General features: G+C 38.5%; 1 protein-coding gene across 1 annotated transcript in view; it reads left to right on the top strand.

The window, feature by feature from the left end:
• The first annotated feature begins 930 nt into the window (after positions 1-930).
• MYOM2 (myomesin 2) overlaps positions 931-13,615 on the top strand; it is a 76,242-nt gene continuing 63,557 nt past the window's right edge. Inside the window, exons 1-7 of the mRNA XM_058020130.1 lie at positions 931-1,002; positions 5,833-5,910; positions 7,762-7,894; positions 8,925-9,044; positions 10,689-10,827; positions 11,004-11,161; positions 12,010-12,102. Coding sequence (XP_057876113.1) covers positions 7,788-7,894; positions 8,925-9,044; positions 10,689-10,827; positions 11,004-11,161; positions 12,010-12,102 — 617 coding nt within the window. The 5' untranslated portion in view covers positions 931-1,002; positions 5,833-5,910; positions 7,762-7,787. The remainder of the gene's footprint in view (positions 1,003-5,832; positions 5,911-7,761; positions 7,895-8,924; positions 9,045-10,688; positions 10,828-11,003; positions 11,162-12,009; positions 12,103-13,615) is intronic.

Raw genomic sequence — 13,615 nt, forward strand, 5'->3', positions numbered from 1 at the left:
TTCCCTTCCCTTCCCTTCCCTTCCCTTCCCTTCCCTTCCCTTCCCTTCCCTTCCCCCCTATGGATGCAATCCCTGTGGGGCTGTCTCTCACCAGGATGGGGCAGAGTGACAGATCCCAAGCCTTCCCACTCTGCAGAGCCAGTGCTGCTCCCCTCTGCCATCTGGACATGTCAGAGCCACCACAGTGGTGCCTTCTGGACAGAAACCTCGGAGCCCTGCAGGCAGCAAGCATCCATTTTAGTCAGTAATAATCAGGAAGCATCAGGGACCACCAAGGTCTCACAGAGTGACTGCTCTGGCTGTATTTTTTCCTCTACATGCTTATGTCTCTATGCATATTAAATTCTTCCTACTTTACCTACAAGATGTAGAAAAATCTCTCTCCAATTGACTGGTGATGTATTAGAGATGGAAATAATAGGGGTTTTATACAACTGGTATGCCTTCATTTGTTGCAAACATTCTCACATCCACGGAGCTCTTAAGGAAGCAATAGGGAGGCTCATTTTACAGCCCGAAGCACCCAGGGGATCTCACGTCTCTACTAATAATATTCGGGAGTTTATGTCTCCTCACAGGTCTTCTAAGTTATTGATTATTTTAAAACTTCAAACTTTTCTAAATAAAAAATTTAAACTGTTTTCCGGCATTCAGTTGCTTCCCATGTGCTTGGTGTTGCTGGGGAATGAAACCCCACTTTTAACATAAGCAGCTGCTTTTTTAAAGAATGAGTTTGCCTTTTATTAAAATTCAGTATTAAACTCCATATAGGCTAATGCTTTTCTTTTGCCTTTATATCACTCCCTTATTACGTATTAGGCTGACCCCAGTTTTGGGAGAATCACTTGGTTGGTTCTAAATATAGCACTGCATCTGCCCTTAAATAGGAGTGCAGGGGCAGTAGCTTCAGAGAGGAGAAATATTTGTTTTCCTTAGGCAGTGTTTGCTAAGCTGGGAAAGGCTGGTCTTCCTCTCTGGTTTGCAGTTTTTCTATATCCTTAGGTAAGTCAATTTTCTATCCATGTTTTTCTTGTACAGAACAAATGAGAGCGCTTGTAGGAGGAGGTTGAGTGCTTTCCTGTGGAAAAAAAAATTACTTTATTCAGGGAAAACAAACGATAAGTAGGACACAAATTGATTCATGAAAAGCAAAACAAAAAAATAAAGTAAGATTGTTTTGTCCTGTCCAAAGTCACCTTGATTTTATTGTGCATTCCCTCTGTTTCTTTCTGCATATAAAGAACTACACTGCAGAAACCCATAACTCTATTGGTATATGTGCTTTTCCAATTGCACAAATATTGGCAATGCCACTTTCTTGTGTGCTTATACTGTATGATTTTTTCTGAAGTCTGTGTGTAAATAATTAAGTATAAAATCCTATAGTAGCTAGCAAAACAATTTGGCCTGCTGAAGAATGGGATGTAGGTAGGCAAAAAAATCTACTTTTATTTTGTGTCTGCCATGTTTTCAAGTACATGTTTCCAGAAGATATGTTTCTGGTGTCTGTATTACTCTAAAATAAGTGGTATGTTCTGTGCCACATGAAAATTCCAGCTAAATACCACTGATAGAGTCCTGGGAAATCAAGTTCATGCTCTTGAAATTATACCTGTGTGTTGACAATTCCTATGAGCCAATAAAAATACCATAACAAAGGATAGTGAATGTTGGGATGGTGGGAAATGATTTTTATCATCTCACTGTCCAATGTTCTTAGCTGTCGAGTTGAAGGGATAGAATACACTTGCCAAGTTAAGGGAACTCTTCAAACTTCATCAGAACATGTTTGAACATTTGGAATGTTAGGGTGGCAAGGATCCAAGCCAATGTGGACAAATTTAGCCTCATTTATATCCCAGTCTTGTATGATCATGAATTCACAAGGTAACAACCACATTAGTACCCTACCTGGGATATATACTGTTCAGCTTCTACTACAGATATGGAAAGAAATTCAGTTTGGAAGCTTCCACTCCTCTCCTTCATGAGAGTCACAGAAAATACAAAATTACATTATTTTATAGACTCACTAAAACACAGGATCTGGTGCTTCCCTCCACAACAATTACCTTGCTGGAGGGAAGGGTACCCATGACCCTGCCTGCTTCACCTCCACAGAGCAAAGGTCCCTGTCAAGGGTTGGGATATGACTGTGACCACTCATTATATATTTCAAATTACCTCCACACTAACTGTCCTGGCTAGAGTGTGAAGCAAGCCATTCAGGGACTATTACAAAATCAAGGTGTTCAATCTAACTAATCATAGATGTGCTATAGTGAAATAATTGCATTAAATTTACTTATTCAGAACATATGAAATTAGGAAAAATTATAGACCTGTGATTAGTAAAAATGAAAGATCTGTGATGGCTGGTACTGTCAGCTGCTTAAAAATGTTGCTTTATTGGGTATTCAGATAAGTAGAAATAGAGGAGAGAACTTTTTTTTTTTTGTTGTTATTATGTTTAATAACAAAAGTAATGCATGCATTTTGGGGAATTATTTGAATCTGTTTAAAACAATTGGTGAAATGAGGAAAATACTATTTCCATGAAAATGAGGTGTGGTCAGTAAAACATAAAACTAAACATGATGTAGCTAAAGAAATCAAAAAGAAAAACACAAAAACTGTTCAAGTTCACTGAATGATGTCTGGAATTCAGCAGAGTAAGCAAGTGAGAATTCCCTATGATTTTTTTTTTTTAATGATGAGCATGTTTGTTCTATTGTCAAAAGAGCTAAAACTGAATTATTATGTGGTCTGAACAGGATCTTCAACAGAAGTCCTGAAACATTTTAAAATGACAGTATCTTTGAGTAGGTTTTTCATTCACAAAACATAATTTTTTGTGGAAGATCTAAATATACACATGTGTACAGAGAAAAAAGACTGGAGAGACATATTAGAAATTTTGTCATATCATTTTTTATCAAATTAGTTTCTTATCAAAATGGAGAAGAATTACTCAGATCCTCTTTATACCATTCTGTTTAGATTGCAGTGTCTAGAGGTGCATAATGACTCATGATGGTTTTACAAGATTTACACTAAAGTCATTTTATGGGAGAAAATGATAATATGTTATTAAGTCTGCAATGTCTGCAGCATGGATATAACCATCTGGAAAGGATTGCATATTTTTTGAGGCAATATGGTAATTTTTTATACTGGTAATTAGGAGCAATTAATAGAAGGTGGGGTTTTTTTCTATCTTTCATTATGGTATGTAAGTGATATGGATTTAAATGTATTTTATCAGTTAAATATCAAGGGCTTTTATGCACCATAAAAGTATAAGTTGGCAGCTTCCTGAAAACATTTAACTTTGAACAGTGTGGAGAACAGCTAGCAGAACAAGAGACAGACAGAGAAAAAAATGTCAAAGTCGTGGGAAAAACAGGACAAGCCCTCAAATCTACAAATGGACAAAGAAATTTCTGTCTACGTGAGGACAGGCAAGAACACGTGAATAATTTTGGCACTTCTGCAGATGGCCAGGAACAGGGATGAGCTCAGAAGTGCATGTTGCAGGGTATAGCACAGGCAGGTCAGGCTGAGAAAATACATGCTGTACAGTGCATTGCCCACGACACGAGCCTCCTGAACCTGGGAGTGAAGTTATCTATCTATGGTGAGTGCAGCCATGTTCCTCTTACCATGGCATTTGTCAAGCCATCGATCAATTTAGCTGGATGTGTGCCTGCTCTCTGAGGCAATGTAAATGATCATGCTACAATTTACTGCTTGTCCTTTAAATCTTAAATTAACTCACTTATCTGACTAACAATGTTTATATCAGACCCTTGGCTTCTCTGCTCAAGAATGTGGCCCCTTGTCACGTGGTCCTAGATTATGGCTTTCTATTCAGATCAGTATTACTGTGTCACAGAACTATGCATATCCTGACCTGGGTGCCTGGCCTTTTACTAATGGTCAATAAAAATTGTTATATACATGCTACAAAACATGAAGAAGTGTATGTTTTGTAAACTGACTTGAACAGTCTAATTCACCTGCGGTTGATGTCATTAATCCTTAAGGAGATTTTGGCTGAGTAATATTTTTCTTTGTGTTTAATAATCTTCTGGATGGTTTATACAGCACTTAGATTAGTGCACTTTAGGTCCTTTTGATGTCCCCAGCATTTACAGTAATAGAAGAAACAAATAGGAATAATAATAGTAAAAAGAAAGGAGTGCAATGATGCTACGTTGCACTAACAATGTAAAGGTCAGATGAGACACCAAATGTTTTAGGATCATCTTTTTCCTGTAATTCTAGGTTTTTTTCTTGAAGTCCAGGGTTGTTAATAGGATGTGCATGGATGTAATTCATGGATTGTTTGTGACAGGCCATGCATTTCAGCAACGCCTCCAAAATTCTTGTGGTAGAACTTGGTAAATAAGACTTGAGATTTGTTTTTTAATTTGTTGTAATCATTCAGATAATTAATTTGCCTTTCTCTGGACTTATGCTTTTTTGTCGTTGTTGTTATTGGACCACTTCCCTCATCTCACTTTTGAGTCCGTTCTACCAATTCACCTGCCAATATAACTAGGTCTCCAGACACTGTCATTAATAAATTTGGTTCATCTAAATCAATAAATTCACTGGGGTTAAGCTGTCATCAGCATATAATGTTCTCTGTCTTAGTGGTAGGTTGTCTAAATATTAGAATATATTTCAAAAATCTCATATAAATGCGTATCAGTGAAAAACTGGTAAAACAGTCAACATATTGTTCCTAGGAATACAGTATAAGCTTCTTTTTTCAGGAGCTCAATACCCTATATGCTGTTTTGACAGTGGGACTTTGATTTTACTCTTCTGATACTTGTCTTTGCAGCACTATTAAGTATTAAATACATACTCTGAAAATGTTGTTGCAATTAACTGATGATTATTATTACATTTGGAATTGTTGCCAGGCAGCTCCCCTCTGTGTTAACAGAAGGCAAAGTGAGTCTGGCTGCTAAAAAGCTCTCTTAATTACTTGCATGAAGGATGTGAGTAGATGGCTACCCTTGTTTCTATACTAAAGGTGTTTCGGTAAATTGAAAAATATATGAACCAAAATTTGAGGAGTCCTGGGTGCTGACAAATAGAAGAAAATACACTAATTAAAATGTAAATTTTACATTTAGTGAAAAGGCTGGACTGTAAGTGACAATGGTATTTTCTCCTCTCTCAAAAATGAAAATAACTTAGACTGATCTATCTGGATAAGTGGACATTACTCTGTAATCCTTATAAACTGGACCTCAGTGTGAATTATATACATAGCAACATTTACATTGCATGTTGATAAATTCACAGAATTATTTAACTTGGCCACATGTGAACATGAGTAACGCTTAACAGTGGAGTGAGCTTAATCTGTGTTTGACTTTTGCACTTTCATTTAGGCAAAAAGGCTAATTAAAAATAGAGAAAAGGGAAAATTATGCCATTCATTGTCCAGTTAACATAAGAATGTGGAAATCCAGTGTAATACACACAGTCACACAGTTAGCAGGAAGAAAAGCAGTGTTCAATATCTGCAGATGTAGAATCACATGATGTGCAGATCAAAACTAGAAGAAGCCAAGGCTGCTCGTGGGTCTGTGCAATTCTGCTCATGTAACCAAAACATTTTGTCATGAGATGGGTTAATAGGTCCATGAGGGGTCCATGTAAGCTCAGCATTGTATGAGGTCATCTTACTGAGCCAGCATCTCTGTGAGGTACTGAACTAACTTGGGTCATGATAACTTTCATCTTTCTCGATAAATATGGCAATATTTAATGTCCCATAGTAATGTTGTCAACCTAATTTTTGTTTTGCAGTGTCTTGTGCTTTGCCTAAAGCTCTCATTACTGAATCTGTGCCTGGTCATTCTTACATCTTGGAAAAGAACTGAAAAGGTAACTGTAAGTTATGCAGAAGCTGCAGCTATGAGGGGATAAATTGTAAAAATCTCTTTCGATCTCCGAACATTATAAAATAAGAAGTGACTTCTATTAAGTATACCTACTGTTTGCTCCTTAATTTTTCTTGGAAAAGTAAAAGTAGCTGATATGAGAATATCATAATTTGGGAGCACCTAGCTCTGCCTTTGACTATCTGCAAGTAACAATCAGACACAATTACAGTTTTTTACTCTTCTTAACCAATGACTAGCATTTCCTTTTTTTGATAAATACTATGTGCTGGAAATATGGTACATATTAACTGTCATTTTAACTTGTTAAATGTTTTATCTTAATGAGTTTATAATATTTCTTTTCAAATCCCTTTGAGCTTTCATTTGATATACATCATGACACTGCTTATTTATGTGACTTTTTATTACAAATTTGAAAATTTGGACTTTTGGTGTGGATCTAAGGCAGGTTCTTCTTGCATGGTCTAGATCCAGGCAGGGCCAGGCTGTGGGGAGCTGGAGTTGTGTTGTGTCATTTCTGGAGCAGAAACTGATGGCCCTGGGGACTGACATAGGGTCCTGGGCTGTGGGCAGGGGAGGCTGGGCTGGGACACTCAGGTCCATTGCTGTCCTCAAGACCCTGACACACTCCTAATATGTGTTCCCTGGGTGAGCTGGTGCTGCTTCCCTTGCCATGGGTGCCCTGAGGTGGATCCCAGGCTGTGCCTCATCCTGTCCCTTGGGTGCTGGCATGGAGCTGGCAGCCTGCACCCAACAGGGAGCATAACAGCAGGGATGCTCCTGTCAGCTTTTAGTAGGGTATTGCATGTTACTGCAGTAATTTACTTGAGTAAATCTTCATCTGCTTTATGGACTTATACTGGGAGCTTGCTTCTGTTGTCGCTGAAGTGTAGGTGCCTTGTGGGGGAGGTTTTGGCTGTTCAGTTGGGATCCCTCACCACTGTTGGGACAAATGGCCCAGGAGTAGAGAACCCCATATCACACTGAGACTGCAGTTACACAAGCTGGCACCTACTCACAACATGGCTCGTGATATTCCCCACTTTTGCAAAAAGTTGTAATCATATTTCTAATGAGCACAAAGGGATGTAGGTAACTCCATGTTCTTTCAATAATGTGGTTGGTAGTCTGCTTAAATCTAACTCAGTGGGAAACGTGGTTTTGTCCCCCACACTGCTTCTAGGGGCACCTAGAATGTTTCTTAGAACCTTCTGTCCAAATATTGATCAAAAACTATGCCATGCTTTGGAGAAAGTCCACAAGAAGGAACCCAGAATGATTTATAGTCCAGAAAAAATAATCCACAAGGGAAGGTTGCATAAGCCAGCTTTGTTGAGTTTAAACAAGAGAGCAGGAAAGAAAAGTAAAGAAAATCTTCAACAGGCTGCTACAAAAGTGAGAGAATATTGTCTATTTGTTGTCATGGTGAATTGAACAAAACGCAGTGAGCATAAATTGCCAAAGTGGAAAAAGTGAAAGGTTTGAAGAACAGAGAGCTGAACTGTCTAACAATGGCCAAAAAACTGTCAAATTTCCATCCCTGAAAATTTCTCTGGAGGCAGTAAATGACATCTGCAAAGAAGGAGAAATATGATCTGCTGGAATATCTTTCATGCTATCATCTGTGATTCCATAGCTCACACTGCACGACTGATAAGATACAGCCTAAGGTGTGTGACTGATGGCTCTATTTGTCATAAATTGGTGCAATTTTATACATTTGGACCTATTCATACACATATCTACATATCAAAAAATATCAAACCAGAGTCTGGAATATATGGCTAAATGTGTGCATGGCTAAATGTATGGCTAACTCCACTCTCTGCAGGAATTACTGGCTGTCACAGAGGAAGCATGTCTTCAGTAGCAGTGCCGTTTTACCAGAGGAGGCACAAGCACTTTGATCAGTCCTATCGCAACATTCAGACGAGATATGTTCTTGAGGAATATGCAGCAAGAAAGTAAGTGCTGTGTACTTGAGCATAAGCAGGTCTCTGTTTTGGGTAGTCAGTACTTAGAATCAAGATACTTACCTTTCCCCTCCACCCCAAAGACTGTGATTTATACAGAATGATAGTTTCCCACTTCCTTCCATTGGCATCCTCCTTGTCTGCAGTCTCCCACCAGCACAGCTAAACTTCCTAGCAACATTACAAGATACCTACACAGGCCTTTTAGCTTAGGATCTGTCCTGTTTGGTACCTCTAAACTTAAAATTATTCTTTGTAGGCTAAAATTGAAACTCTGACTTAAGAAAAATTGCCGTGAAATTTATTGTAACTCATAGAAACAACTTTTTACCCCTTTTTCTGTATGACATGATGATATTCCTTCTCCTGAAGTTGGCTATAACTAATAATAGATTTTGTGATTCAATTTCATTTTTAAACTTAAATGAAAGCTTAATGCTTCATTAAGCTCTCAAAATCTCTCAGAGTTTTAACCAGGAAAAACACATTCTTTGTATCTCAAAGCCTGAAACTTTGTATTGTGGTTGCTTCAGAATCGCCATTCTCCCTACTTAGTAATTAACATGCCTACCTAATTGTCTAGCTGGTCCAGTTTCCCTTATGAAAGAGGAAAGTTGCAAAAGATCTGTGAAATACAGAAAAGCAGGAACACTTTGAAACACACAATGCTCTGGGGAATCTTTAGAATCTTTATGATTTGTGTATTAGACAGTCTGGTACCCTTGGAGTTCACTGAAATGCTATCATCACACCTGAATGATTGAAGACTGAAATAAATATAAATTTAATAGAATGAAATAAAAATGCCTAATGACCCCAGTGACAGATGATGGGCATTAAGCCCTGGAAGGACAAGTGACAATCACCACTTAGTGCAGTCAGTGAGAATGCAAAGGTTTCTCGCTGAACAGTGCTCAGTCACGGTGTTCAGCTCATTGAGCTCAAAGTAATTTCTTTGACATTTGTGAGTTCATGTTTTACCTGAATTGCTGGGTTATAACAATGTCTTTTATATTTGAAGGGCTGCTTCCAGGCAGGCTGCTTATTATGAATCGACTGGCTTGGGCAAAACCACATGCAGACTCTGTGCCAGGAGGGCACGCACCTTGGCGCATGAAGCAATGCAGGAATCCAGGAAAAGGTAAAGCTCTCTTGGTCTACTCTGACCTGTGTAGTGGCTCTGGTTCCAACTCTTTTGCCAGGGCTCTTTCCAGAGTTGACAAGATTGGAGGCTTCTCTGTCACTGTTCTTCACTAATCTATTTTGGCTGGAACACTAAATGACTGAGTGTCACTTTCAGTCTCATATTTCAACCAGAGTTGCTCCCCTGGTTCCCACTCTGACCCTTGAAAACAGCTTTAAACCAAAAATAAATTAGAATCCACCTAGTACCCAGAACTCATTTTGAACAGAGCTACTCTACTATTCCTAAATTTCTAATTTGGATCCATTTAAATGTTTTAAATTCTTTCCTGAATATCAAAAGGGTTTACTGTCATGTCTTAGTTACTGCCTTGATAAGACGTCCCAAAGTAACCATGCTGATGGCAATATTCCCCTTAGTGAATTTCACTGTTTCTGCTCTGCTATGCTCTGCAGTTACTGCACCAAAGACATAGAGGATTTATATTATGAGAAGGAATTCTGTCTTATTTGTAGAAAATATGTTGTGCAAATCATACACATCCATATGGTTCTGGTACTTGGATCGGTTTGAAATATATAACCTCAGAACAGAAATCTCTAGGAAAATCAAATGATTTTGTATGCTTTAATTTAGGTTTTAAAAACTGTTTTAAAATTCAACAATATAAAAAAAATGGCAAGACATGGCTGGTATTTAAAGTACATTGAAATGGTAGGTACAAATATTTTCTTTTAAGTATCAGACAAAAAATTTTTTGATTCACTGAATTTTGTGGAAGTTTTCTTATTTGGGTTGTGCTTTTAGAGTCATGCCATATGTTGACTATATTGACAGACATGTTAGAAATATCTGATATTCACTACCTTCTTTTGTCCTGGGAAAGAAAAGAGAATCAGCATGTTTACTGAATCAGCATGAATGAAGGAAACTGAGCTAGCTCCTCCTAAAAACACTTATGAGCTGGGGTATTTTTAGGAATTCTGGAAAATCTGTGGAATTAGGTTTTCAGGGAACAACTCACAATTTTTCCCAAACTTTATATTTTTCCTGGTAGTTTCTATAATATTTCCTGCTCATCCTTGTCAAGGGACAGCTTTTTTTGCATGCAACTCTTCATCAAATCCTTGTGAACTCCTTGGTCTGTATCTTGTAGGCGAGGTCAGATGATACAGCCCATGGGGCTACAAGAGCTCCCAGGTTCTAAAGCTTCTAAAGCTCAGGGTACTATGTGAGCTAGGCACAACTTTTAAAAGGTTGTGAACAGGCACAGAACTTGCCTTCAGTTCTCTGCCTTCTTGTGCCCGTGGGAAGGAAAATCAGGGGCCAGAAGGAGGCTAGGCAGGTTCTTGATCTTGATTACCAGGGGGAACCATGGGGACTGTGGGGAACCATGTCAATGTGACCATAGCAGAATTCAAGACTTAGAGATATGGCCCCACAAATACAGAGAGAAAGAATATGAAGAAAGTTCACATGATTTTGCATGCTCAGGATATGCACATAGATGCAAAGAATGATTCCAAACCTAAATTTTACATCCTACTGATACGGTTTCATAGCCCTTGGTGCCCTGAAGTGTATGAGTGACAAACTTAAACCTTCACAACGGTTACCTGATTTTTTTTTCTTGTCCCACAGGACTCATGAGCAAAAGTCTCATGTAAGTGATGAGAAAAGAATCCGTTTTGCCAGTGAGTTGTCTGCTTTGGAAAAAGAGATTCACACTGCCAGGCACCGAGCTCGAGAACATCTGGATAGACTTGCTGTTCAAAGAATGGTACCTGCTGAATCTTTTTGCTCCTATGCAAAAATAATTACAAGGTGTACTGAAATTTAGGCCTGTGCTTCAAATATGAGTAATGATTAAACATCTTTTTGTAAATTTAAGGTTGGATCTCCTACCTTATTTGAGTCTGGTACCAGATGCTTCTTTTCTTTTCCCATGTTTAATAGGTAGAAGAAAATATGGCTCTGGAAAGACATATCATTGAAGAAAGAATAAGTCGAGCCCCTGAAATTCTAGTGCGCCTGAGGTCTCACACCATCTGGGAAAAGATGTCCGTGAGCCTCTGCTTCACTGTGCAAGGATTTCCAACGCCTGTTGTACAATGGTAAGAGACTGGTCTTTCCTAGCCCTCTAAAAATGTTGTTAAGCTTTTTTCATTTGAAAGTTATGCCATAACTGATAAGTGTCATGTGTATAATGGCTTTGTTAAATCCCCTTTATAATCCTCCTAGATGTGCTGGATCGTAGCAGTTGATACTGCAGTGGAAGGAGTGGGAGGAAAACTTGCTGAGTGGCCCCGTGCAATGTGAGAAACAAACTCAAGCACTTCAGAAGGCAGACAGTGGAAGGCATTCCAGTCTTTCTGGCCATTGAGTTTCCTGAACACAAAGTAGCAAGTGGCAAAATGCACAGAACTCACAGGCTACTTTCTAAGCCTGGGTTAATGTGCACAGCACCACTGTTGTCACAGGCCAAATCTGTGGTCATTGAGGACACAAAGGTTCTTTCAGATGCCCTCCTCCCTGGACAGGTGCTGTCCTATAAACATGAAAGCCTCAGGCTGGACTGTAAAGACCTGACATGAGGCATAATTCTGTTGCTGCTCCCCTTTATTTGTGCTGAAGTGTTTTACTGTGGCGGAAGATAAAGTTTGCTTCCCATCTTGTGTCAGGGTTAGTGGATTTGAAAGTTCAAGCCCCATGCCATCTTCTCTTCACTTCTTTTTCTCATCTTCTAGATTGAGTGCACATCTTCTCTTTCCACTTCCTTGCTGCTATGATGGTCCTGCTTTACCTTCATGGCCCAATATTTACCTATCTACACATACTGGAAAATACTCTGTGCAAGCAGAGAGAGTTCAGATAATAGTAAATTATATGTTGATCCAAAGATCTACCATGTTAAGGGATAGTTGCTGATATTAATGAGTTTTATTTTTTTCTTGATTGTCAGGTACAAAAATGAGGAATTGATTTCTCCTGCAAGTGATCCAACAAAGTACAGAATCGAAAGCAAATATGGAGTACATGTGTTACATATAAACAGGTAAATCTTTCTGGAGAATAAACCAGCTTTTTTATACTCTATACAGAGTATTTTATATCAAATAAAATTAAAAATTCACACAAGGGCTGTAAGAGAATTGTTAAATTCAGCACACTTTTCTGTTGGCACTCACTTTTAGGCTGGAGAAGGTTCACTGAGTACCTGAATATTAGATTATGAAAATGAAATGGTAAATTAGATATTTGTATTCATTAACTTCAGCAATCTATGAGATATAAAAAGAAGAGGCAGGTAGCTGAAAAAAATGGTAGTTCCTTTTTATTAGAATTATATATTCTCAGCATTTGAAGTGGAAAATTATATGTTCTTGTCATCATGAAGCTCTTTTAGGTAAAGAAAATTACAGCTGGGCAGGGCAGGGATACATGGCTGTATTTGTTTTACTGTATGCTAGGTCCCGCTTAATTTTTCACCTCCTTTTTTTTCTTCTTCTGCAAAGTAAGGAAGTGTAAATAACTTTTTCAAAAGGTTCTAATGAAATTAATTTTATTTTTTCAAAATGTTAACTTTGTGATATAGAACATGTTTGAGTATAACAGCTTCCCATAAACTAATCCCATGCTTTCTGAAACTATTAAAATGTTACATGACTTCGTGTGTGCTTTTTAAAAAAATAAAAAACCGAATAAAAATGAAGAAATTACTACAATATTTAAATAGAAAATTAATATCTAGAGCAGAGACAGAAACCTCTTCTTTAATTTCTCCAGAGCATGTACATCAGCTGCGCTGGAATATTTGTGGCTAACACTTGGCTGGCCAAACATTTAATCTATCCTGTCTCCATCTGTCAGCAGTGGAAGCAGCCCTGAGCACAGCCTTGTGGCATTAGTACAGAAAATAAGTGCATCATTTCTTCTGTCTTTGGGAAAGACTACTTGCCTTTGTCATCCTGCAGCCAAGTCCAGCCCAACTCTCAACCTTTTCGTAGCTCAGGATGGGAGAAACACACCCCTGTAGAAAACCTGGCAGCAAGAATCACCAGATTGTTGCTTCCTAAGATGCTTCAAAGGCACTCAGTCCTCTACCCCCAGGCCATGCTTGCTAACTGCTCTCTGTACCCTTGGAATCTGTTCATACCACTGCTTCTTCCTGCCAAGATCACTTCTGAAAATAATAGCAGGAGGTTAAAATATAAAACCAGCGTGTCCTTTTTCACTCCTCTCCCTTTTAGCAGGGAAATGGAAAAGTCTCCCCTTTGTCTGGATATGTGTGAGTGCCAGTCAGGAGATGAAACTTTGGTCACTTCCTGATGGTGAGTGGCTGTGACTGTTTATTTCCCTTGGTAGCGCTCCTGAGGAGCTGCTTGGAGACTCCAGATGCCAGTTATGTAGCAGTAGGTCCCCTTGTGACATTTTGGGAGTAAATAGCTTTTAAAAGAAATGAGAATTGGTGTTGATGCTACTTTCTGAACACCTGTAATCATGAGGCTGAAGGATAATAATGGCTTCCATCCCCATGGTGATTTTTATCTTTTCTCTGCTGGTTATCA

Source organism: Melospiza georgiana, chromosome 3, assembly GCF_028018845.1.
Source record: "Melospiza georgiana isolate bMelGeo1 chromosome 3, bMelGeo1.pri, whole genome shotgun sequence".
NCBI classification, from domain to species: domain Eukaryota; kingdom Metazoa; phylum Chordata; class Aves; order Passeriformes; family Passerellidae; genus Melospiza; species Melospiza georgiana.